The following is a 27,680-nucleotide window of genomic DNA, read 5'->3' on the forward strand; positions in this document are numbered from 1 at the left end:
GTAGAAGTCCCAAAAGGCATTCTCGGTGAACTGAGTACCCAGATCAGTGATGATGCTATTGGGAATGCCGAAGCAGTGGATGACCTGGTCGAGGAACGCAATAGCCTTTTCTGAAGTTGCCGTGACTAGGGCCATGTACTCTATCCATTTGGAGAATTTGTCGATCAGCACAAAGACGCATGTAAATTTTCTAGGTGCCGGTTTGAAAGGCTCGATCATATCCAGTCCCCAGCATGCAAAGGGCTAAGAGGCTAGAATAGTCTGAATCTCGTGTGCTGGTACGTGGATTCTCTTGGCGAAAAACTAACAACCTTCACAATGATGGACTAGCTTCTCGGCATCGGCTACGGCTAACGGCCAATAGAACCCTGCTCGGAAAGCCTTGCCGACTAGCGTTCTCGAGGCCGCGTGGTTGCTGCAGGAGCCAGAGTGGATTTTGTCTAGGAGATGTTCACCATCCTCCTAGGTTATACACTTCATCAAGATTTCCTCCTTCATGTTCTTGCGCCACAATTTGCCATTGACGAGCAGATAGTGCTTACTGCGACGCATCAAGCGTTCGTTTTCTATCCGATTGGTGTAACCGCTACCATCTGTCAGGTACTTGATGAAAGGTACTCTCCAATCGGGCTCCTTAGTGGTCGGAAGTGGTTCGATGGTGTTTGACGCCATAACTGTAGCCACCAATGGCCGGTCTGGAGGCTTGTCGACCGTGGGATCTTCTTTGATGGAGGGCGTGAGCAGGTCTTGAATAAATATGCCATGTGGGACTTTGGCTCGGGATGATCCTAACTTTGACAGTGCATCTGCTGCTTGATTTTTGTCCCGGACCACATGTGTGTACTCGATGCCATAGAACTTGCCTTCTAACTTTCTGATCGCTTTGCAGTATGTGTCCATCTTTTCGCTGGTCGTATCCCAGTCCTTGTTGAGTTGGTTGATGACCAGAGCCAAGTCTCCGTAGACATAGAGACGCTTGACACCGAGCTCGATCGCAATGCGCAGACCATGTAGGTATGCTTCGTACTCGGCGACGTTATTAGAAGCCGGGAAATAAATCCTAAGGACATATCGGAGCTGCTCCTTGGATGGTGATACGAAAAGGACTCCTGCTCCTATGCCATCGATGTTGAGAGAGCTGTCGAAGTACATCTTCCCATACTCGGTGGGCCCCTGAGAGGCAGGTGTGCTTAAGTCTGTCCACTCGACGATGAAATCGACAAATGCCTGAGACTTGATTATAGTATGGCTTGCAAATTCCAAGGAAAAAGGGCATAGCTCCATTGCCCATTTGACGATGTGCCCGTTCACATCCTTGTTGCGGATGATGTCTCCTAAAGGGTACTCGGTCATGACCACCACACGATATCCGTCGAAGTAGTGTTTCAACTTTTGTGATGTAATTAGTATGGCATAGATCAGTTTCTGAATCTGTGGGTACCTGGTCTTGGATTCATTGAGCACCTCACTGATGAAATAGATTGGTTGCTGTACCTTTTAGACGTGGCTAGGCTCGTCGCGCTCGACCACCATGGCAGTGGAGACCACTCGATTAGTTGCTGCAATGTAAAGCAGGAGGGTTTCGTCTTCTTTGGGAGCAGTGAGGACCGGAGGTGATGTAAGGAATTGTTTCAGCTATGTAAAGGCAGCATCTACTTCCTTCGACCACTCAAACTTCTTGAATGCTTTGAGTAGCTGGAAAAACGGTAGTCCTTTTTCACCTAATCTAGATATGAAACGACTGAGGGCAGCCATGCATCCGGTAAGCTTCTGAACATCCTTCACCTTTTTGAGCGGCTTCATGTCTAAGACAGCTTTTACTTTCTCTAGGTTGGGGCGTATGCCGTCGTGACTGACGACGTTGCCGAGCAGTATACTAGATGGAACACCAAAGATGCACTTCTTTGGGTTTAATTTCCATGGGAATGTGTTAAGGGCTGCAAAGGTGCGTTCTAGGTTGTCGACAAGGGTATATGCTTCCTTGGTTTTGACAACTACATCGTCAACTTAAGCCTCGATGAGGTCGTCTTTTATCTCGTCTTTGAGGTAGGCCTGTATGGCACATTGGTAGGTAGCCCTAGCGTTCTTGAGCCCCGAACAACATGGTCGTGTAGCAGTAGGCGCCGAAGGCATGATGAAGGATGTCTTGATCTGGTCGTCCTTTTTTAGAGCGATCTGGTGATAACCAGAGTAGCAATCGAGAAAGGACAACAGCTCGCAACCGGCAGTTGAATCTACAACCTCGTCTATGCAAGGTAAGTCGAAGGGGTCTTTAGGGCAGTGTTTGTTGAGATAAGTGTAATCAACGCACATTCTCCATTCCTTATTCTTTTTGCGTACAAGAACGGGGTTGGCTAACCACTCCGGATGATACACTTCTTTGATAAATCTAGCTGCTAAAAGCCATGTAACTTCTACCCTAATAGCCTCCTTTTTGTCGCGAGCGAACCGTCATAGCTTCTGCTTGATGGGTTTGGCCTTGCCATCGACATTTAAGGAGTGCTCGATCAAGTTCCAAGGTACACTAGGCATGTCAGCGGGTTTCCATGCGAACACACTCATGTTGCTTCTCAAGAACCCGACGAGCGTGTCTTCCTATTTAGGATCCAGGTTGGCCTCGATAAGGGCCGTTTTGCTGGGATCACCATCGACCAGCTGGATCTCTTTGTGCTCTTTGGACTTGATGTTCTTGCGTGAGGCCTCGAGCTCTGGGATCTCCAGGTGGTCGGCTAGGGTCTACTTGGTGTCGAGCATGGTATCGGCCATGCGAATAGAGAGGTCATGAGCCTCTGCTATTTTGAAGCTATCATTCTCGTAGGTGTAAGCTGCGTATACATTGCCCCTGAGAGTTAGAACCCCCTTCTCAGTAGGCATCTTGAGCACCAAATACATGTAGTGAGTTATGGCCATGAACTTGGTGAGCGCTGGTCGACCAAGGATAGCATGGTAGGTGCCTTCGAAGTCAGCGACCACGAAGTTGACGTAGTCGCTGCGGAAGTGGTCTGGGGTACCAAATTGCACAGGTATCGTGATCTGCCCAAGAGGTGTGGAGCTCTATCCGGGGAGAACACCCCAGAACTATGCCTCGTATGGCTTGAGATCAGCCTGGGTTATCTTCAAGGCCGGTAAACTATTCTTGAACAGTATATCAACGGAACTACCGCCGTCAATCAGCACTCTATCGAACTGAACCTTGTTGATACAAGGATCAAGAACCAGAGAAAAACGCTCTGGCTTAGGTATTGTAGCCCATTGGTCCTTTCTGTTGAAGGAGATCTCGTGGTGAGACCAAGGAGAGAGCCGCGGATCGGCGATGAGGTTGTCGGCATTGGCCATGTTCAAGCAAGCACAGGCGAGCAGCTTGCGCTCTCGCTTGGTCTCGATGGACACTCTACCCCCAATGATGGTGTGGACGCGGTCGGTTGGCTTGATGTACTTATGACGGGGATCCGCGTCTTCATCATCATTGTCCTTGTTACGCTGCTCCCCTGCGTTGTTAGGCTTGTCAGATTTATCCGGAGCCTGTTGGCGCGTATAGATGGATTTGAGAACACGGCAATTCTCCATGGTATGGTTTGACTTGGGATTGAGCTGATAGGGTCCCTTCAATGCTTTGGCATAGTCTTCTTCATAGTTGCGACGTCTGCTACCTTTTTTAACGGTATTGACTTCGCCGTCATCTTCCCGAGCACGCTTGCCCCTGTAATCGTCACGGCGATTACACCGCTGATTACGCTGGTCGTGGTGGTCGCGGGAATCATTGCGCTGGTTGCGACGATCAAAATTGTTGCTCCGACCACGGTTGCCATGGTAGTCATCATGGTGTGGGGGGTGGTTGGAGCGTGGAACCCTTGCTGCTTCTTCGATGATTATCTTTTTAGCATCATCGGCGTCCGCATACTTTTTAGCAGTGGCTAGGAGCGCTGTGACCAATTCAGGTCTTTTGTGGAGGAGCTTGTCCCTTAGGGCATCATGAAAGCAGAGACCAGTGATGAAAGCTTCGATTGCCTCGTTGTCGGAGATTGATGGAACCTTGATGCGCATCTCCGAGAAGCGTCAGACGTACTCACGTAGTGGCTCATCTTTGCGATCTCGAATCCGTTACAGATCATATTTGTTGCCGGGTTGTTCGCAAGTAGCAATGAAGTTGTCGATGAATGCTTGCTTGAGCTCTTGCCAAGAATCAAAGTAGTTCGCCGGCAAGCTGACTAGCCATTGGTGGCTTGCATGGCCAATGGCGACTGGGAAGTAATTAGACATGACATGCTCATCAGCCATGGCTGATCTGCATGTGGTTTCGTAAAGCATGACCCATAACTTGGGGTTCTCCTTGCCGTCGTACTTTTGGAGTTTTTCGAGCTTGAAGTTTTTGGGCCATATGACTTGGCGAAGGTGAGGGGTAAACTGCTTCAAACCCAAAGGGCCATGGGTAGTATCATATTCCATATGGTGATAGCTTTCGTGGAATGCACGATCGTTGGCTCTTTGGTTAATGCGATCGCGTAGATCGCGTTCTCCGAGGGAATGGCGGAGATCGTTATTGCCATCACGGCGATCCCGATTGCCACCCTGGTTGACTCCATGACCGTGGGGATTGCCCTGGTTGTTATGGTGGTTGTCATCTTGACCACCATCATGACCACCGTTTCTGCCTTGACGGTTGTCTAATGGGTCGTCGTTGCGCGAGCCATGTTGGTTGGGTGACTGTGGGCGACTTGAGTACTGGTGACTGTGGCTTGATTCGACTGAGACGGATGGAGCCTGGGCTTGGTTTGTAATCTCTACGGTCTGGGCTATAACAGCCATCAGGTAGGCTTGTACATCATCACGAATTGCCTGGATTTCTGGGGTATTGGGTAGTCGTTGTGCTTGGAGTCCTAAAGACCTGCTTTTCCCCTATCCTATCAAAGGCATTGTTGAGATCGTGTGGCTGGAACCTTATGCGTCGCGCCTCCTCTTCTGCCTCGGCTTCGGCTTGTCTGCGATTAAACCGATCAATATTGCGTGCTTCGTGTGCTAGCCTTTCTTGTTCTGTTTCGCCAACTGTCGGTGGTTCATCATTACTGACGACATTGATCAAGTCTCCTCACCTTGGTGGGAAAGATGGGAATCGTGGGAAACCTGGGGAGTGGTCTAGGATATCCAGATCGTATTCAACTTCTCCATTGTCACGGCGCTAGAGCTCAGTGTGGACAGAGCCAATAGATGCGGTGCTAGACAGGGAGCTTGAACTACCCTCTTGAACTATGTGGACCGACCCTTCTTGATACTCCTCGATCCGAACCATGTTGACGAAGTTGCGTGGCTTTGGCCGAGGTCGATGTATAGAACATAGATCCGAGCAGCGTTGTATATTGTGCGCGTAGTTGGAAGTAGTGTTTCACAGGCTGTAGGGCTGAGCCTGGTAGTTCTCCATCGAGGCTTTGCACTCGGAGAGCCGAAGACCCGTCACGGGGGCTGGTCGGCGATGAACGGAGCGCCCTTCAGGATTAGACGTAACCATGAGATCTGTACCGAGTCGTGCAGGGTGACTAGCCCAAGCTGGTCAGGTAGATCTGCTGTGGGTTGTGGTTACCTGCTCGGTAGGCTAATTTTGAATCGAATCTACCAGAGCTAGGGTTTCAGCAAGCTTGGTGCCGACCCGATCGATGGAGTCGAGCAGGTCGGTGTTGTTGATCTACCTCCCTTTGTAGCGAGGAAGCAAATGATGGGTTGTCGGCGTGGCTGAAGACGATGCTAGTGTGGTTGGAGCCAGGTCCAACATGATCAGAGCCATAGCCGATGCCGGTGAAGCAGTGGTCGATGCAGATTGGATCCGCGCCTCTTCCGTGGTCATGGCGATGAAGTTGTCGATGCTAGTGGTCTAGGTGATCTAGCTGATGGTGAACGTGAGGCCGTTCGGCGTAGCCATGGATCTGGGGATGATGACCATCTTGTTCTTCTAGGGAGCAGTATGCACACCCCCTACCTGGTGCGCCACTGCAGACGAAATATGGTCGGCAGTCTACCTAGGGGTATGCCCAAGGTATTAGATTATCGACAGACAGGTGCGCAAGCTACGAACGAGATGGTGATGCAAGACAGACACGAGGTTTTATCCAGGTTCGGCCACCGTGAAGGCGTAATACCTATGTCCTGTGTCTGATTGTATTACTGTATGTCAATGAGAGATGTTTTTGAGAGGGGTCCCCTGCCCGTCTTATATAGTCTAGGGGGCAGGGTTACAGATCTGGAAACTAATCCTAACCAGTTACAATTGCCATAGGTGGCCGGATAAGGATTCCTATTCTAACCGACCAGGATCTTGCTTGATCTCCAAGTCTACCTTGATTCCTTGTGCGGGACTCCAAGTAGATTGGCCAAGCCGCACGTCGTCTTCTAGTGGGCCGGACCCCCTGGTCCGGGCTGGCCCAAGCCTAACCGTAAGGGTATAGGGGTTAATACCCCCACATAGTCAATTAATTATATCTTTGCATTGCATTACATTGCATATCATAATAGGGACGTCGGTGGATCATGGAGTCATCAGGAGTTGCTAGAGAATGGTGCTTTTGAAGATCATGTCGCCAGGATGGAAAGCTAACTTCTGATTATATTTTACCCAGGCAAGCCCCGGTGCATAACCCTACTTTCTGTAGTTTAAATTATAATTGTGCATTAAGTTTTAAGGAGTTGAATGAAACCCACTTGCATATATATCTTTATCCTATGAGTCTTACTAGTATGACAGGATCGTGTAGATTGCTATGCTACAGGACTCCGGTAGAAGTCGAGTGATTGTCTGTCGCTCGCGAGATATAGGAAATATATTACTGGATTATTATCACTGGAAAAACATAAATGGTGGAAAGGAAAAATGGTGACCAGGCAGGGATGCGGTTTGGGTATTGGTGAGTGTAAGAGGTTGTGTCATCGTGGATGCGGGGCATAGCTTGGTTACACTGTTTTTCCCTGTCTGGTCAGTTAAGGACCGTTCATTGCATGAGACTCTAGGCAGGTCACATACTTATTATCCTGAGCACATACTTGTGTATGGGCGTCTGGAAGACTTGTTGCTCTCTTATCACGGATCTGGCTCTTTCTGGACCGACTGTCAGGGTTTCTTTTTGGTGGAGGAGGTCCTTGCACCGCACTGGGTCCGGGACTTAGGGGCGGGGGCTTGGAGTCCCAGTTTGGATGGGGACCTAGACACCCGGGACAAGAGAGTGACGGGTTGGTCCTGCTTGTGCCTGGGGTACAAGCGGGGCGTGTGTTTTTGGGGTACCCAGCTAGGGACATTAATTCACGAATCACCGGGCGATCTGGTACGGCTTGTCTACGGTTTAGCATCGTAGTAAGAACTAAAAGATGAAAGATGAAAAAAAGAGAAATCTGATTGCTTACCACCTGCTTGAAAGTAGCACAGATGCTTACATAGAATGTTTAGCTAATGAACCAATGCGTCTATTAATAAAAATCGAATATAAAGATGCACGCTTAGTAATGCTTCCTGCAAATGCAATAAACCCACAAGCCAAATAGCCTTGCATATCCTTGGAGTCTTTTCTTTTCTCCTATCGGGTAAGTCTTGCTAAGTACAATTGAGTACTCAGGGTTTTATTCCCCCTGTTGCAGGTGACAAGTGGATGCTTGAGCTGACCTTTGTGTGTGGATACCTCCTAGTGGGCTCAGCGAGGATTCCTTTACGCTGCGATCGTAGTTGTTATTTATAACTCTCACCAAATGCTTTTATAAAGGAAAGTTTCATAATCTGTTGTCGTAGTTTATATATCAAAACTTCATCATGCCATGAATAGATATTTATTTCCGCTGTAATACTGATCACATGTTTATATTTCGTTGTTTAATTAAATGATTCCTAACTCTGATAATATGATTACATTCCGCTATTATAATAATAAATGTTATACTCTGATGTACATGCAAAAGAATGTAAGAAATGGTTAAAATGATGTAAGCTTTATTCTCTCATTTGTGATCCTGATAGCAAAAATGTGGAGTTTTCAGGTTCTCCCCTGGGGTGTGTCCGACGGAACTGAGTAATTTAGTGTTCTCCCTTGAGTGCTTAGTGTCTAATGGAAGACAAGCACTCCTGTGATGCATTAGATTAAGCGGTTCTGCCACAAGACATGACTATGCAAAAGTATGAAAAAGAAAAAAAATATGGACACATGAAGGTCCAAGAGTAAAAAAAATATAGGGACACATGAAGGTCCCAAAGTATTGAAAAAAAAGATGAGCACATGAAGGCTCATCAAAATAAAATAAAATAAAATAAAATGATAGCCATGTCTCAAAATGAAAAGCTAGAGAGAGATCACTCATACGAAAGGAGTATAGTACAGATTTAAAAATGTTTTTTCACACACTTGCACTTCTTGATCTAAGGGTATGACATCTTTATCCTTGGATTCGAGCTTTGACTCAACAAAATATGCAGAGTAAGTATGCCTTCATATCTTTCCCTACCCAAAGATCTGTATAAGCTTTTTAGAAGTAGGAAAGAAAGAAGGCAACACTATGATATGCCTTGGTGAGGAACCAAACACATATATGAGCGATTTGAGAGAATCATTTGAGGATCTAAGCTATGTTTACATTTTTAAAATCAAATAAAAACCCAAGTTTCTGAACTGATTGATGCAAGGGGATTTGAATACATGTTGTTCTATTATTCAATTACCCAAGATAATGTGGTAGACAATTCAAAAGTTTACAAGTGCAGGTGACGCTTGGAATAACTTGTGTGCAGATGTCATATCAAGGAGATGACCCATCTTAGTCTTTAACTTTACTTGAGGAAGAGCAAAGGGCTAAGTGTGGGGGAGTTGTTGGCAGTCCTTAACTAATATTTTCGCCCGCCAACTTTACACAAATTCCATACAAACAAACATCAAAACTTAGTAAATAGGGTTTTACACTAATGTATTCCATAAGTTTTGGTGAGTTAGCCATTTTCAGGACATATACATGGAATACATAGGAAAACACATCAAAAGGCGGAACTTAGAAAACGTAAAGCAGAACTGCGCAATGGAATGAAAGGAGAAAGCCCACCTACATAATAAACCTGGTCCAGGCACCGACGTGGGAGCCATCCAGGCCCAGCTAGGAGCCTGCCAGAGCAAGGCAATGGTAAACGGGCCAACCCAGGGCACCGCCCCCAAGCCCGCTCAGCCCCACATCGCTCTGGCAGTTGCATGGCGGCATGCTAAGGACGGTTTGGGTGGTTTCTTATTTTATCTCCCGCCAAACTAACCTCAAGCATGTATAAAAGCATGGGTAGAACCCTCCTCATTAAAACAACACCTCAAGGAAGGGCAACACCACAAGAGCTACACTCCAAGGCTTAGGCCATAGCTAGTAAACTTGGCTCGGGAGAGATGTGAGGGAGAGTATGGGGAAGAACCGGACTTGTCGGTATCTCCCCGAGCTTGTACCTCGACGAACACTTGTGCCTCAATGGAGCTTTCCTCTAAAGTGAGTGTTCGTGGTTGTTGTGGCATTAAGTCCTTTGAATAGTTAAGCTCTACTTTTAGTTATTTGCGGGTTCGTCGTCCGTCCCCATGGTGGATACTCTAGTAGAGGGCCCTAATAAAGACGGATAACCCTACGCGAATGCTAGAGTAGTAGTTGATAGCGTAGACGTGGTGTCTAGGCTAGAGGCTACCTTCGTTTACCTCGTATCCTCCGGTTGAGGGGTAGGTGGCAGGTGGCGACAGCCCTGTCCGTCCTTCGTAATCCCCCACGTTCAGATACGGTGTAGAGCCATATGCCGGTATCGCCTGGCAGACCAAGTACGCTCCGGTGCCCGAAGTGAGCAAGTAAATGTAGAGTTTATCTGTCCTTAGACCCAAATGCCATAGAAATCCATCTCTACCCTTTTCAACTTTATCCCTTGTGTTGTCCTTAGACGAATTAGAGAGAGAGGTGTATGAGGCCCAGGAAAGGGTGCCGGAGCAATCTTGCTAACCTTGCAGAGGCTGTATAAGCTGTGTGTGTGAGATAGAGAAGAGAAGAGAAGAGAAGAGAAGAGAGAAGAGAGAGATGTTGAGCCACACTGGTGCAATCCTGCACACCTTGCATAGGCTCTTCAAGCTGGACACTGTTACTCATGTCGCCAGTGTAGAGCTGTGGGTGCTGCTGACGACGGTGCTGCTGGTGCTGCGGTTCGTCCTCGACTTCCAGGGGCCATGGTTCGGGAAGCCGGGCAGCATGAGGATGCTTATTGTGCTCAACCTGGAGACACTGAACCAAAGCTTGGTGATCTACACCATGGGACTGATGCAGCTGTCGGGCACCACGAAGGTGAACGACTACTTCCAGGTGTGGGCGGTGCTGCTGGTGACCCTGCAGTACAGCGTCAAGATCGGGCGCCCCTACACCAGGTCCAAGCAGGTCCCATTGCTGGACCTCATGTCCTCCTTGTGGTCAGCAAATCTCCTCCGGGTGCAGACCTTCCCCCTCCTTAAGATCCCTCTCTGGACGATCTGGTCCCTGAACGCAGTTCGCATCATTGTGGTCTTCGTCAGCTCCAGTAAAGGGGAGACAAGTAACCAAGAGAGCATGAGGCTGGTGAGCGAGTACATGAGGTACGAGGACACGCTCTCTGCATCTGCATCTGCTGGCCCCTTTGATGCCCTTGGTGGTGGTGATGGTGAGCAGCACAAGACTATTATGAGCGGGTACAAGTATGTGGTGCATGGCGAGCACCGCGTGCTTGAGGAAGTCCAAGACGCCGGCCGGCGGCGGGAGGGAAGAAGAAGAATAGCAAGCGGCGGCGACGTGGGAAGGTACAAGATCCGATTGGATCCAGATGGAGACCACAGGGAGAAGCTCGTCACCGTGGAGAAGATATGGGACGACACCGACACCAGCAGCGACAGCGAGCAGAGGAGCAGGTGGTTGCTGGGAGGCACAGCCGACCCGGGCAACCAGCTCAAGGACCTGTGCCTGTCGTTCGCTCTGTACAAGCTGCTGCGCCGCCGGTTCTATGATCTCCCGATGCATGAGCTGTCTAGCCGGCGGGGGAAGGAGAAGATGGGCAGGCTCGTCGTCGACTACGTCCTCGGGGAGCACCCCGAGAGGGCTTTCCGCATCACGGGGACGGAGCTGTCCTTCCTCCGAGACCTGTTCTACAGCAAGCACGCCACCATGTTTGCTGGCGGGCTCTGGGTACCAGTCCGGAGCCTGCTGCTGTCTCTGTGCCTGGCCACGGCGACGGGGTACATCGCCTACCCTGCCCGGTACATACCGGAGAGGATGGATCCAGCGGACCGGAACAGGATCACGCACGGCGTGTTCATCACCCGCCTCATGGTCGCCATCATCGTCCTCAAGGAGCTCCTGGAGATTTTTCTCTACGTGTCGTCGCGGTGGGCCAAAGTTCTGATGCTGTGCAAGTACGTCCAGGTCCCGCGACCGGTGCCGGTGGTGGTGGAGTGGGTGATGAGGTTCCTGCTTTTCTTCGGCGACAAGGAGGCCCAGTGGGACCGGAAGATCTGTGCCGTCCGTCAGCAAAATCTTCTGGTTCAGGTTCCTGTGCTGGTGCTCATCGTCTCCTTTTGGAAAGTAACCATTTCACAACCCCGTCGGGGTGTAAGACATGGAAAAATCTACCTGACGGATTACACCAAGACTGCGATATTGGACTCCATCAAGAACTTGAAGCAGGCGGAGGAGCAAGGGCGGCTAGGGCTGCTGGATAGCTACTTCTCCAACGCCTTCGCCGGATCATCAAATGATGGCGAGAAGAAGGTGGAGTGGCCATGCTGCTGTGACTGTGACCTCAAGGTAGACACCCACATCATTTTGGTCTGGCACATCGCGACCTGCCTCTGTGAGATCTACTTCTTCGACGAGGTGAAGGAGCTCAGCGCTGTGCAGCGCCGGTGTCGTCCGCGGCCGTTGGGGACGACGATGGTGCTGGAGCGTCCTGGGTGGTATGAGCAGTACGAAGCTGCTGTCAGCTTATCCAACTACTGCGTGTATCTGGTAAGAAAGACACTGGTGCCCGACAATCGCCTCGTTGCCTGGAAGGTGCTTGATGAGGTAATCAAAGAAATCAACCACGTTACTATTTGCCCGCCGAATCGGAACGGTGTATGGCTATTGAAAGATGTGTACAACTGCCTTATGGAGACGGTTAACACAGAGCAGCCCAGCTGCAAGAAGAAGCCTGATCATTACCCTGACGACGACGTCGACGTGGAATCAGTAACGACGACACAAGGTGACCATCAAGTGGAAGAAGATGATGATGACGACCACGGTCTCGACATCGGGTGTTCCTTGACACGAATGGGTGCAGTGCTTGGAAAGAAGCTGACGGGGGCCGTACCCTGGCGACGCAGCAGGCCTCTGGAGGGACCTGGCCACCTTCTGGACGGGGTTCCTCCTCCACTTGGCGGCGAACACGGGGGCGGCCACGCACGGGAAGCATCTCGCCGGCGACACCGAGCTCATCACACACCTCTGGGCGCTGCTTACACACGCCGGCTTCCGTGGGAACGCCATCCATGGCGAGGAGGGCCTAGACGAGGAGGGCATCCCGGATATCGACCGTGGCCACCAACTCATAATGAAAAATAAATTAATATGATCAGTATTCGAATCCTAGCGCCGCGCGCGCCAGCATCTATCTATATCCGTGTCGTCGTTTGTTTTTATTTCTTCTGCCTTCTCGTGTTAATTTGTTGCTATTGTAACTTTATACGTTTATTATCATCATCATCACCATGTCATCTCATATACTATGAAAGAGAGGTTTTTTTTTAATGAGACACTTCTTCTTTAGTACCTTCCATCTGAGCCTTCCATCATTTAGCGATAAAATGTAAAAAAAAATTAAAATTTTGACACTCAGAAAGTTACGACTTTATCTTTTGTTTGTTTTAAATCTGCCGAAGTCCTAAACCCTCATTTTGTCCTATTATATCACGTTGAGTATAGACGGCGGCGGCCTTTCGTTTGTTTTATTTTTTGAACTTTTTCCCATCCATCACGTTTCGTTTTTGTTTTGTTTTTTTTTTTCCTTTTTTCATCTTTCTTGGATTTATTTTTCCAAGAGCTATTGAACCATTGGCATTCTCTAAAAAACAAGATTTCTAGCATAAAGCCATCGAATGTCCTTATGATTAGAAACAAAACTTACTCATATTAAAACTGAATCAACTGATCACTATTACAGAAAGGTCACCACTGCCGGGTTAGAACCTCCTATTACCGCTGATTTTGGCCCTTGGCGGTGAAATATTTAAGGCAAAATTTGCTACAGGACTGCTAGCGGATAAAAAAAAGAACAGTTTGTTAGTGGACACCAACGTTGTTGTCAAATTTGCTTCCGGACACCGCGTCCAATAAAAAAATCATTTCTTGCTTAGGAGGAGAGAGAACATCGGCGAAATATCCTTTTTACCCTTGACTCTTTCTTCTTCCCCATCTCGTTCTCTGCTCAGGCCAAGGCCCACCATGGCCGCGAGCTCGGAGCTCGCCGGTGCTCGGCCATGGAGGAGGCCTAAAAGGTCAGTTTGACCCTGAGCAGTTGCTCTGATCCTTTTCTGGTGTAGATGGGTGCTGCAGAGAACACATGAACTGCCACTTTAGGCATACTGCAAGTGTTGCAAAGTAAATATTGATGATGGAACATGGGGAGGTAAGTAATTTTTCTAAGCAAGGACAACGGGGTGGGGGCGGGGACGAATAGTCCCCACCTTGTCTGGTGGGTGGAGGGCCGAGGCCCAAAATGTTCGGCTTGGTGCCAATTACAATCCCAGAAGCAGGGAGGAGAGAGTGCTTACATCCAGACAATTGAACTCCGAAAACTTGAAAGAAGGGGGGAGGTTCTAGGAATACGACACTGCCAGAGGGTTGCGGTAGATTTGCAGACCATCACGAGACGATCCACGCTGGGCGGGAGGCCCTGGAACACTACATCATGATGGTGTTTCCACAATTGGCAGCAGCAAAACAGGAGTTAAGCAATTAGATTATTGTTAGCATATGCGTTCAGTTTCAGGTGTCTAATTCTGAACTTGTGGTACGGCAGCTAAAACCCTGAAAGAGTGGCCGTTGATCTTGAGCAGGAAACGTAACTGAACGTGGGCTTAGGCTCTCTGCTTGGCTGATCGGGTCGCGCATTCAGGAGAGGGACCTAATTTTTTACAATTTAGTCTCTTTTTTTAAGAAAATTTACGTTTGGTCTCTTGTGTGACTTAAACTCATCTTTGGACCCTGAGATTGGCGCCATGAGTCCTGCCACCCAAGTAACACGTCTCGGCGCCACAGATCTTGACTCCGAGGTGCCTGGCCGTACACAGCAGGGAATCCTAGATGACGTTGACGTGGCCAGTACCTCGGAGCCAGAATACATGGCGCCTAGCATACATTCACAGCGTGCGCCTGTACCCGCCTAACCGCATGTCTCCCTCCACTGCTCTTGTGCGCTACTACTAGCCTACTACTTTACTCCTACCACTGGTAGTAACAGGAGTAGCAGAGCGCGTGAGGCGCGGGGGAGGAGGGCCATGCAATTAATGTCGCAAGGACTGACGGCCGACCATTTCTACAGTGCTGGAGGACTGGAGGTACAACAAGGAATGAATGAAACAAAGCATGAAGCACAAACAAGAGCATGGAAGAGAGGGAAATGAGACGCTTTTCTTGACTACCGGTTGCCACAAGGACCCTCAGATATCTAGGACAAAGGAGGATTCTTTCCTCAAACCAACAAGAAAGCCAGGCTGGATTCTTTCCTCACATAGTTCACCGAGAACGAGAGAAGAGAGAGGGAGAAAGGAGGAGAGAGGGAGAAGGGAGGAGAGGTGGATCGAGGTCACCGGAGTCGGGGACGACGGACGAGATCAGTAGATCACGAGAGAGAGCTCAGATTCATCAGATCGTGGATGCGGCCGATGCGGCCGAGAGAGGGAGCAGAGATTGCGCCGCGGCGAGCCGGCGAGCGAGTGGGGATTAGGGTTAGGGTTGGGAGCGGACTGCGGAGCCGGCCGTCGGCGAGGCCAAGGCGACTGGGCGAGCGGGGCTTGGCTATGCCACGGCGAGCGAGTGGGGAACTGGGGATTAGGGTTAGGGTTTGGAGCGGAGAGCGAAGCGGACGGAGAAGGAGAGTGGAGAGGTGAGGACTGAGGAGGCGAGGCGACGGGCGACGGGGGGACTAGGGAGCCGCTTATATGCGGGGGCGGGGTGCTGGCAGGCCGGGTCGTCACCAGGCTAGCTGCTCTGCAGTAGGCCGTGCCGTGCCGGCCCACATGCCTGGGGGTAGGCCCAGGCATGGCCTGCTGCTCCGGGCCGGGCCAGCCTGGGCCCGCTAGCCTCCGTGTCGGGCCGTGTTTGGGCCGGGCCAAAAAACTGGGCCTTGGGCCGACTGATGGGCTCGTGCTGCATGGCCAACTATAGGTACTGGCGTACGCTTTAAATGCATGCTCGGCGCCAGAATACATGGCGCCGAGCTCGGCGCCAAGATCTGCGGCGCCATGTATTCTGGCGCCGAGGTACCAGCCACGTCAACGCCACCTAGGATTTCCTGTTGTGCATGGTCAGGCACCTCGGAGCCAAGATCTGTCGCGCTGAGACGTGTTACCTCGGCGTTATGACTCATGGTGCCGACCCCAGAGTCCAAAGATGAGTTAAGTCTCTCAGGAGACTAAACGTAAATTTTCTTAAAAAAAGACCAAATTATAAAAAATTAGGGGAGAGGGAAACATGGGTGTGCCCGGCCCACCAGGTCAATTCTAGCCCTTGTCCCGCCCTGCGGAACAAGGAAATCGGCCCACTATAGTTATTGGGTATTTGCTCTGGGCTTGTTTACTGTCGTCGTTTTCCTCAGTGGCTTGTTTTTTTTTTTTTTTTTTGAAAGAATCCTCAGAGGCTTGTTAAGTTCCACTTAGTTAGTTAGGTGCTTTTGGTGGGCCAAATACTTCGGTTTGTTTGTACTCTCAACATAGGCTAAGCAATTATTAGTCGCAAAATCCCCTAAAAAAATTATTCGTCGCAAAAAAAAGGCTAAGTAATTATTCCTGTCTATAATAAAATGATCTGAAATCAAATGAAAAAGTAATAAATACAAAGCCGAGTTACAGACCACCCCAGAGCTACAATTGTCAAATAAAATTTATCTCTTATGAGTTTCCATATCTATGCTATAAAGGAGCGAATGAATTAGAGATTATCTGTCACCGCAAACACTCTCTACCCACCTTAGATCTCATCTCATCGACGGGAGGACTCACGAGAGAAGAACGACACAAACGTATGAAACACCAGTGTTTCACGTTGCGGATGACTCTTCCTCCGTGTTTTTTTCACCGACGAAATCTTTACCCACGCCCGCCGCGTCCCTCCGCCTCCGCAAGGCCACGCCGCCAACCGCTCCCTCCCCGTCCACTCGCCTTCACCCACGCGAGCCCCGCCCGTCCACCCTCGGCGGTTTCATCGCGCTGCCTTCTTCACGCTTCTTCGCCACGCGACACCGTCGCCCTTCCTCACGCACGGGGAAACCACTGCGCTTCCTCGCTCCCTGCCGGGACGGACGAGGACGACGGACGCCCCTCCTGGTGACACAAGGACGTTGCGCCGCCGCCATCAAGGGCAGGGGCCTTCTCCTACCAGCGCTTCCCTCTCTCTCTCAACCAACTGCTCCTCCGCTCGCGGCGGCGACGGCGAGGGAAGCCATTCCTTCCGTCTATCGGCCTCTGCCACCATCTCGCCTGCATCTCCGAAATCTGAATCTCCACCAAGGATTGGTGAGAGGTATGGTTTACTACCTTCTGGATTGTATTTCTGCCTTCTGGATGTCTGACGGCCTGTTCCTGCGTTTTGGTTTTGGGACGGATGAAAATCACATTATGTTTTCCTAATGTTTACTGCAAATTGAGTTGGTACTGGCACGAAGTTGGCTGCTAAACCCACTGGCAAATTGTAATTGATTATTTGCACGAGTCTAGAATCTGTTTGCAATCTTTACAGTAAGACAGGAGAAGGCAAAAAAAAAAAAAGGTTTGTATATATGATTGTATGGAGGTATTTTGAATAGTTTAGTTAAAAGAGAGGAATCTGAGTTTTTCAGTTTTCTGAATGAATTTGCTGTTATGTGTCCCCCCTCTACTGCCATTGGTGTGTTCCCCATTCTTCTCTCTCTAATGTAACCCACCTGAATATTTTGCTCACCCTAGAAGGTGATTTCAAGGTTAGCTCCAATCTTATTGTACAGTTCAGCAGGCAAATAATATAAAATTTGCAATGTATATGATTGAAGATATTATTATTATCAGTTTTGAGGATCTCTTTTGGGAAATTAACATATCTGAATTGGGTGTATGTTCGCTGATTATATAATTTCTAAAGACCATGATGCTTATATTAAAATAGAACTGGTACTATATTCACTGCTGCTGCACATGAAAAAATTAACTATTTCTTCTAATGTGCTATTCATTCATGGTAACAGGCGAAGCTTTTGATGTTCATTGGAGAAATTTAAAAATTGGTCGATCAATTTCTAGGAAAAAAACATGATTGTGATGAAATGGAGAGGATGACACTTGCAGACTTGGCGACCGGGTGTCCACAAGGATATATTCTCATTCTCGACCAGAGATGCCATTGGTAAGAACAGCAGACAACAAATAACATACTTGCAATTTCATAAAAAAAAACTAGCTTTCATGTACTGTATAGCTTAGATAGATAGTGGCAGACATGCTACATCAATCAGGTTGTATGTACTATATAATGCTTCTATACACAGACCAATGTGATTCCAACTGTCCTGACCACCATGTGCTTATTATAATGTTTCAGATTCAGATGTAGGAATGAGTAGGAGGACGTGCAAGGTAATCCGTGGACTGAGCAGGCGGACATGCAAGCTAACCACCTCACAGGTACGCCCTTGGATCTCACAACTCCTCCACCTCCCTGCCTAAGCTCGCCGATAGCATGCTCCAATTTGGCTCAGTCTTTTTTTCCTTATTATAAATTCCAAGCCCTAACTGCAAATCCAAAAATGTCCTTCACCTCCTACTCCCCTCGCTTAGAGATGCATTGCCAGCTTCTCCAAACAGGAAACTCTCCAAAGATATGGTGTTTTCATCAAAACAGAGCTGCTTCAAAAAGTTATTTGAGGGGTGCAGTTAGCCCACACACCATGCTTCTTTTAAAAAGAATAAAAGAACTTGCATTGACTACTATTGAAAGATAACTTTGGAGGTTGGACACTGGAGAATATATTATTTTGTCTTTTTAAGAAACACTAACTAAAAAAACTAACTAAAAATGAAGAGCAAGTTTATACTGAAGTCCTCATACTACCTGGTATATACGGCCATTTTCATATCATTTATTCCTTTTGTATTTGACTGGCAAGTTTCCTCCTAAGAGGTTGTTGTGGATAGTTATATAATTTTGGGTGCCTCTTGGCAAGTGTAGCTAAGAGGGGAAACAAGTACTTATGTTGCTTTAAAAATGCATGAAAGGAATTCTGAAATACCATAAGTTGATTTCTTTTTTCTGATTAGTCCAATGAGCAATCCATAGAGATATATATGTACGCCAATTCCTTGACTAACTAATTTGAGTTGCAAGTGAGTTTTATAACATGATGTTTACTTAAAAATTGTTTCTTCTTGGTGCTGCTGAGGATTAAACTACTTTCTAAAAGGAGGATAAGTGGACCAAGGGGAGGAACACAACATGGATTGCAGGCAGTTATGGAGTTTCCATCCTAAAGATCGAGATTCTAAATAACATAAACTATGGCCAGTCTTGTAGAATTTCCAAATTTCCTTGGATTCATAATTCTTATTTGTGGTTCAACTCAGGTAAAGGCCACACTATCTGGTGTGGGCAGCCAAAACCCAGTAATCTACTGGTGCACAACTTCTGATTTTACCTTGGGCTCAATTTTATACTAAGCAATTAGTATGAATTTGTTTGTTCAGTAAACTGTAATAATATGCTGCATATTTTACTTGAGAGGATTTCCTTTTTCCTTTCCCATTTCTGAAAGATTAAACATTTGTTCAGTTTATCATTTGAAGTAAAAAGAAGCCAATGATAAAATTAATTGTGAGTCAAGGATTCTATAAAAGGTACTATTACTATTGTTAAACTTAGTCATTTTAGCTATCCACTTCCATTTCTGTTGTTCATAATTTTGGAATGGAGAGAGGGGGAGACAGAAGGAGAGGGAGGGAGGGAAAGACAGGGCTTAAGAGGTAGTTTTTTAATCTCAGTTACTTGTGACTCTGTTATTCCTTGAGGCATCAAGGATAGTTATTCCAGTTTTTTTTTCCTGATAACTCAATCATGCTATGTAATAACAAGAGCTAGATGCTTCTCTGTGATGCCGGTTTTTTTTTTCCAGATTACTGAACAATGCTAATATACTGTTTGCATAACCGTGGTAACTGAAACAACCTATTTTAAGATATATGTATATATATGTGCAGTAGTTGTCAACTGAATACATGTAGTTCTTTTCAGTAAACTAATCCATGCTATGGAAAATCATCAACTAGCAGATGCTCTATATGTTTTTTAATATAAATATAAATATTACTGAATCATGCTAATGTCCTGTTTTCAAAACCATTCTAACTGAAACGTGCTCTTTTCAGTATGTGCAGTAGTAGTTAACTGAATATAATATGCATGAGTTAGTCAGCAATATAGCATGTTTCTCGTTATCTAAAAAGAACATGTTCCCAATTGCTATAGTGTTCCTATGATTAAGTGCTATATATAGCTTCTCTGGTCCATTTTACCAAAACAATTGGCATTTCATTGAACGCATCACGCCTGCACATATACTATTTCTTCAAGAACTATGTACCACAGGAGCTAAACCCTGGTAGATTCAATGGGTTAGATAATGCTTCGTGAATAAAAATAAACTAAAAAAAGAAGTACTTTTTGAACCACCTTTAGCTTAATTTTAATGTACCAATTCTGATCAGTTACCTGTCAATACCAACCACACCTTTTGTGTTCATTTCTTTATATAACTTGACCTTCTAAATTTTGGCTGATGCAGTTCTCATGATTCAGATCTTTCATATTGCAAACGGCTGGTGGATGTGCCTACCGCCTACGACAATGGCAGTTGAGGAATAGTTTGATAACTACATGATGCAAAGTTTCTTTCCTTTATTTGTAGTTGCATTGATCATTATATGGTACAAATGGTTCTTTCCTTTATTTACACTGACTGAAAATGTTTCTTGGATCTGCATGCAGGAAAGGGCTGAGGGGGTCATGATGGCATTCAAAAGCGACATACAGTAATAGTAATGACTCTTGTTTATATAGAACTGAAGGTGAAAATGAAATTATGGTAAATGTAAAAAAAATTTACAAATGGTGGTACAGTTGCACTGTGGGTATGCATATATTGTTTTCCAATTATTGACATTTATGTATTTAATTTAACTATTACAAAAGATTTTTGTTTTGGTATAGACATGTGCGGCACGCACGTGCCTATCCACTAGTATGAAAAGGTATGTGTCGGTGCGGGACCCACGGGATACCCCGCAAGGAAGGGAGAAGATCTACTCTAACTATGATTATTCCCATGTAATCTTAGTAGTAGTATTATTCTGTAATCCTACTAGGAACTCTCATTGTAAATCGACTAGGATTCTGACCTCCTGACTATATAAAGGAGGGCAGGGCTCCTTAGATCGGGAGTTAGGAGAACAATTGTACGACAACACAACACTTTACAATCAATCTAACGCAAAGGCTAACGCCGACTGGACGTAGGGTTGTTACTCGATCTACGACCTGAGGGTCCGAACCAGGATAAATCGACTGTCTCTTGTGTTAACCGTCGAGTTCCGCATACGCTGAAGCTCGAACATACTGCCCCGGGGACCCCCGTGGCAGGCTATCGGTGGTAAAACATCGACAACTGGCGCGCCAGGTAGGGGCTTTCGGCGACTTTGCATCCGGGAGCTCGACGGACCTCGACAACATGATTTTTTCGAAGGGATCAACCTTCATCTTTGGTTCGTGGATCTGCGAGGCAGGTGACGATGGCAAGCTTCAAGGCCGTCTCCTCGAAGATTCGGATCATCATCAAGACCTTTCCTTTCCGGCGACAACGACAGATCAGCTTATAGGAAGATTCGCGCAACTCATGATGTCCAATCCAACTCAGATTCTGCGGCTTCACGCATCAGATTCAAACTCAGGCTCCTGCTTCTGAGATGGAGTCCTACCCGAGTTCTTTCGGAAAAACCGAGTTCTTTTCCGACAAGGCTCCGGAACACGACATCAACCTATCAAGAATACAACTCGGAGTACACTCAGAGTACTTTAAAGAAGACGGGTCCTTTTTCTGTTCGATCTTGGCAACATGGCAACGTCTTATCAGGCACAGCTCGAAAGATCTCTTAATCTAGTTTCCGGAATACCACTGACAGGAGTTCAGGAAGGCCTCATACTAACCATGACATCTCAAGATTGCCTAGTCCACTGGCCGGGTCCTATTCCTAGAAGAAGCAATGCCCGATTAGTTGATGAGACAGCCGTTCTACCCTACCATAAAGGCAGTATGCTCTACGACACCGATGCCTCCACAGAAGACATCAACAACTCATGCAAGGCAGACATAGAAGCAGTACATGCCCGAGAAGTTTTTATGGTTCGACAATCACCGCTGATACCGCCACAAGCACCAGATGTCAGATCCTCAGATGAGTCAGAATCCAACATATCTCCCAATGCCCTGGAATACGATGGTGAGTCTGAGGGCCAGAAACAAGCCAGAGAAAGAAGAAATAAACTAAAAGAAGGTCGCAGACGCCGCGCTAGATAGCACAAAGAAGCCTAGATCAAGTACGAGACGGAATTAGCCAAGTACTGGCAAGAAGAAATACAATCAAGAAGCCGGAGAAAGACGAGCAGCTAGGGCACGCAATGCTCCATATGATAAGATCTGAGAAGTGTTAGAAGAACTTGAAGCCATTTCACATCCCAATGAAGAACAAGAGCGACTCCGAGAACTTTTACGAACAACATCCTTAAAAGCACACGACGGAACGACCCGCTCTAGAATACCCGCCTGTTTCAGCCGGGCAAAAAGTACAAAGTCAAAGGAGGTCTGCTTTTGAAAGACTGGGGCCAAACAAAAAAACCATACTCAGAGTAACCAAGTTGAGCATACCTGAAAAGATGCTTGAGCCCGCCGATGAGGGTAGCTAATAAGCTAACACCCGAACCAAAAAGCAACACGGCTAATAATATGCCTGAGCATACCGGCCGAGAGCAAAAAAGCTGAAAAGATGCTTGAGCCCGCCGATGAGGGTAGCTAACAAGCTAACACCCGAACCAAAAAGCAACACGGCTAATAATATGCCTGATCATACCGGCCAAGAGCAAAAAAGCTAAAAAGATGCTTGAGCCCGCCGATAAGGGTAGCTAACAAGCTAACACCCGAACCAAAAAGCAACACGGCTAATAATATGCCTGAGCATACCGGCCGAGAGCAAAAAAGCTAAAAGATGCTTGAGCCCGCCGATGAGGGTAGCTAAAAAGCTAACACCCGAACCAAAAAGCAACACGGCTAATAATATGCCTGAGCATACCAGGCGAGAGCAAAAAAGCTAAAAAGATGCTTGAGCCCGCCGATGAGGGTAGCTAACAAGCTAACACCCGAACCAAAAAGCAACATGGCTAATAATATGCCTGAGCATACCGGCCGAGAGCAAAAGAGCTGAAAAGATACTTGAGCCCACCGATGAGGGTAGCTAATAAGATAACACCTGAACCAAAAAGCAAAATGGCTAATAGTATGCCTGAGCATTCCGGTCGAGAGCAAAAGAGCTCAAAAGATGCTTGAGCCCGCCGATGAGGGTAGCTAATAAGCTAACACCCGCTAGTCCTAAGACTTTCCAGTACCAACAAGATCAAGAAAGGTTGTCAACACAACAATATACATATATCGAGTAGTTTACATGGCGCAGACGAAAGCCAGACAAACACTCGACAAATCAATAAAGTTTGTCAAGACAACAATCTACAAATACTGAGTTGTTTACACGGCGCAGATGAAAGCCAGACAAGCACTCGACAAATCAAGAAAATTTGTCAAGACAACGATCTACAAATACCGAGTTGTTTACACGGCGCAGATGAAAGCCAGACAAGTACTCGACAAATCAAGAAAGTTTGTCAAGACAACGAACTACAAATGCCGAGTTGTTTACACAGTGCAGACAAAAGCATGACAAGCACTTGACAAAGTCAAAGACATCCAGACAAAGAAGACATCAACGAAAAATAAAGGATCTTCATTCAAAAAGAAGTATAATATTCTATTAAAAAAGATCTTGTTTTTTGAAACAAGCCAGTTGTCTGACTACTCGTCACAGTTTCCGACTACTTTGGCTGCGGTGACCAACTACTCGACAGCTCATGTCCAAGTACTCGCAAGCTGATGCTCAGGGGCTACAACCACTAGGGGTCTCCTGAGCGCAAAATGTCAGGATCACACGCTGATTCTACCACGCGGTCCGTCAATCAAATTGATTTACCTGGGTTGCTGAGGCCTTAATCCGTGAAGCCCACTCACCGGAAAGGGAACCATTTTCTAGGACCACGTCATCAAATAAGGAGCTCGCCCACCGCTAGCTGTCTTACTTGACCACTGCTTCAGTTGGGTGAGACACACGCCCCACGCTTGTCTTACTCGGTTGCTGCTCTAGAAGTCGCCAGGACGTCCAACTACTCGGCCGCTGGTAATCGACTACTCGGTTGGGGTAATCAACTACTCGACAGCTAAGGTCGACCTTAGTTGCGGTGATTTGGAAATTCTAAGGTGGGGGTGATACGGGGTCTCCGGTGAGGGGACTGCCCACCCGAAGCCTTTTGACGGATTATCTAGGTTGCCTTACTTGGATCGAATCATGGTCGAACGAGAAGATTTTGTGTTAGCAAGATGAGCGCGAATATGAGGAATGCACGTGCATATTTATATGTACTTTCATTACTCAAGCGAAACAAAGGAAGAGGCATGACATACAGCAGCATGCAAGAAGACATCAAGCACGCAAGATAATTATGGAAAGTACTCGGTGGCGCAACTGTGTTGACTTGCAATGGTATATGGATAGCCTACTGTAGTTCGCGGGTTACTTGGATACACCCTTGAGAATGTCTACAAGATCCTACATATCCTCAGAAGAGGTTTTCAGTTCTTTGAACAACTCAACTTTTTGTTCCAAATAGCAAGAGGCTCGGGGGCTACACTCAGTGAGTGTACTTTTTCTTCCGAAAAGCGCACAACACTCAGAAGACTTCTTCAAGACAGGAGTTTTCAAACAACATAAGATTCAAGACCCTCCAACTTTTTGTTCCAAATAGTAAGAGGCTCAGGGAGCTACACTCAGTGAGTGCACTTTTTTCTTCGAAAAAGCGCACGTCACCGAGAAGACTTCTTCAAGACAGACCACTTTAAGGCCTCACGACAAAAAGAACCCGGACCGATCTATACCCGGGTATATGCTCGGGAGCCATTCGACGAAGAATCAGAGCAAGTTCAAGACAAGACCCTCCAGCTCCTTGTTCCAAATAGCAAGAGGCTCGGGGGCTACACCAAGATGGGAGTACTTTTTTCTTCAAAAAAGGTACACACCACGCGAAGATCTCACGAAGCGCTACACTGGTTCGCTCAAGAAAGAACTCGAACGACGCTTGTTCCTGCTCGACAAGACCTGAAGGAACAAGACGAGGCTTCCAGAGCTCAACCATGAAGTGCTCGGGGGCTTATCGGTGCGGGACCCATGGGATACCCCGCAAGGAAGGGGGAAGATCTAGTCTAACTATGATTCTTCCCATGTAATCTTAGTTGTAGTATTATTCTGTAATCCTACTAGAAACTCTCATTGTAAACCGACTAGGATTCTGACCTCCTGACTATATAAAGGAGGGCAGGGCTCCTTAGATGGGGAGTTAGGAGAACAATTGTACGACAACACAACACTTTACAATCAATCCAACGCAAAGGCTAACGCCGACTACGTGCTGTTACTCGATCTACGATCGAGGGTCCGAACCAGGATAAATCGACTGTCTCTTGCGTTAACCATCGAGTTCCACATACGCTGAAGCCCGAACATACTGCCCCGGGACCCCCGTGGCAGGCTATCAATGGTAAAACATCGACAGTATGATCATTTTTTTTACCTACAGTGCCGACGTAGTATATATAGAATAACTCGCTAGTACAAATGGCGATAAATCAAAATATCACCACATGGCGGCGCCTTGTAACTATTAGGGCCTAACATTTCCCCATTTTGATTGAGATGGCGATTTTTAGTCAATCCCATATGAAATGGATTCTAAAGAACACGTTGCCACAAAAAATGGTGAGAACTTGGTCGGTTAGATTGCGTTTGATCTGGTTCGTCACATGGAACACAGTACACCGCCCAAAAGTGAGAACCGATCAAGGATCGATTGGCGGAGGCACACGAGAGCAGCACGGCACGCGAGAGCAGCACGCCTTGCCATGTAGATGCCGTCATAGGAGATTACCTACTTGCCCTTCATTTAAAAAATGAAAATAACGATATAATATAGGTACTGGTTCTACCTACGCCATTTTGATAGTGTCCCTAGCTATTTGGTACTTTATCGAACTGTTCAATCTCTCTTGATGGATGATTCATATATTTTTTAGGCTTTGTTTGGGGGCTACGGCTGGAGTAGAAGAAATTTGTTGGACCAATAAAAGTAGTGTCTGGAGTAGAAGAAATTTGTTGGACCAATAAAAGTACAGGTGACCGGGTGAGCACCCAACTTCAAAATGGTGCTCCTGCGGGAGTTGCTCTCAGTGCTTTTAGGAACTGAGATTACATTGCTTTCCGACAATACGTAAAGACGTTTGACGCATACCACGGTGGATGGTTCTATGAGTTCAATAAATACTCCGAATGCCTGCCCTACTACTGGGAGTACAAATAAATTTATTTGGTCGACCTTGCTTTGCCAACCCCAGGCGTGTTCTCAACCACCATTCCTATTTAATTAAAGATGAGGATCGGATACCCCTCAGCTCATCTTAGTAGCTTACTGTGTAAGCAACTAAGTATATGCAATAATCAAAGCATATAACGACATAATTTGAGATATCACTGGGATTCACACATCGTTTCTTTGTTTCGCTTCTTTTCACAAAGCACTTCCTTCCTTTAAGCTGGACTAGAAAACACAAAGAGCCTATACATACGTGCTGCACGCGCGAGGAGTCTGAAATCCTTTGCATTGTGGTGCATGCAGCTCCTCGTGGTCGTCGTCATCCGTCTTCAACAAATAAATCACTAAAGAGCTTGTGATTTCACCCAAGGAGTTTGAATTAGCAGGGTCCTGTCCTCATTGCCTGCTGGAACAAGGGAATTTCTCAGCAACCAAATAGGGACTCACCGACACGATGATCCACTATTTACTCGTACTAGCGTACTATCTTTGTCTCACAAAGGATGCAATTTTGAATTTGGTGAAACTACCTTAAATTCGACTAAGTTTATAGGAAATAATATCAATATTTGCGAAATTTAAGCCTAAGCAAATTTTTTAATTCATTTTTTTGAGACGGAGAGAGTACACATATATTTAATGCTTGTGCGATCATGAAAAATGTTTCCTTAACCACTCTTATACTAATAATAACACTATAATGTTTTAAAATTATGTTTATATCCATGACAATAATTTATATAACTTTGTATTCATAGTAAAACACTACGAACTATTTATATTCATAGTATAGTTGTGAGCCATTTTTTAATACAAAAGTAACACTACATATACACAACTGTTGATAAGAAAATCCAACATATTGAGTAGTGGAGGTTAGTAGGTCTCTCTTGTTTTAAGATTCTTGTGGAGTAAACTTAGATTATTAGAGCTAAACATTAATATCCTCTCGAATTTATCCCAATGGCCCTTCCTAGATCTCCAATCTTCATCGCCAGTCTTGAGGGCTATGGTGCAGGCTTAAACGATCATTTATGCTATTGTAGTAATCAAGAGTGCACTGTAAATCTTCAGAATTATTTTTCACACAAATTAAAAAAAGGATGGTTTTCCATAAAAGGTACAATAAGCATATGCGTTTCAACTTTTAACTTGAGGATAAAAAACTTAGAGCAACTTATTAGAAAAAAAATTCAAAAGTCAAAATCTAGATTCATGACGTCATGGTTGCAACAAGAGCCACCATAACTTCAGTTAAGGTTTTACTAATAAATGCATATAGAAGATATACAGATACATAGAGTAATTGTTAAGTTTACCATATCTGGATAGAGATTATAGAGTATATCTATACTCGTATTGTGTTAAAAAATGAATAAAGAGAAAAACATAAAAATAATTAACTTTTGTTGGTTGTAGGTATTAATAAGAACTTCTATTGTTTGTCTTTTGATTCTTGAAAATAGTGTTATCCTAAATAACAAATGTAAACAGTCGATCACCATTTATTTACTATTCAAACTATTTATATGTTGTTTAAATGGAGTTAAATAGTCTAAACGGTTTTGTATAGCACTACTATACATATTTATATATGTAAAGTTAAAATATACAAGAAAGTATACACATTTATATAAAAAAATATGTATTATAGAAAATAGATTTTTTACGACTATTTA

At 46.1% G+C, this 27,680-nt stretch overlaps 1 protein-coding gene and 1 long non-coding RNA gene across 2 annotated transcripts; both read left to right on the top strand.

The window, feature by feature from the left end:
- The first annotated feature begins 10,034 nt into the window (after nt 1-10,034).
- Nucleotides 10,035-12,601, top strand: LOC136503020 (uncharacterized). Its single transcript, XM_066498235.1, has 2 exons — nt 10,035-12,271; nt 12,354-12,601. Exons 1-2 carry the CDS (start codon nt 10,048-10,050, stop codon nt 12,599-12,601), a joined length of 2,472 nt encoding a protein of 823 aa, XP_066354332.1. The 5' UTR covers nt 10,035-10,047.
- Nucleotides 12,602-16,318: 3,717 nt separating this feature from the next.
- Nucleotides 16,319-20,521, top strand: LOC136505683 (uncharacterized). Its single transcript, XR_010771280.1, has 3 exons — nt 16,319-16,767; nt 17,465-17,622; nt 17,818-20,521. It is a non-coding gene; the product is annotated as an uncharacterized lncRNA (long non-coding RNA).
- The last annotated feature ends 7,159 nt before the right edge of the window (nt 20,522-27,680 follow it).

The sequence above is a fragment of the Miscanthus floridulus genome, chromosome 14 (assembly GCF_019320115.1).
Source record: "Miscanthus floridulus cultivar M001 chromosome 14, ASM1932011v1, whole genome shotgun sequence".
Classification (NCBI taxonomy): domain Eukaryota; kingdom Viridiplantae; phylum Streptophyta; class Magnoliopsida; order Poales; family Poaceae; genus Miscanthus; species Miscanthus floridulus.

Excerpts from the sequence above, each read along its gene's own strand:
- LOC136503020 (XM_066498235.1), top strand. The coding sequence starts at position 10,048 with ATGTTGAGCCACACTGGTGCAATCCTGCACACCTTGCATAGGCTCTTC. Across the intron at positions 12,272-12,353 it reads AGATGATGATGACGACCACG|CAGGCCTCTGGAGGGACCTG; the intron begins GTCTCGACATCG and ends CTGGCGACGCAG.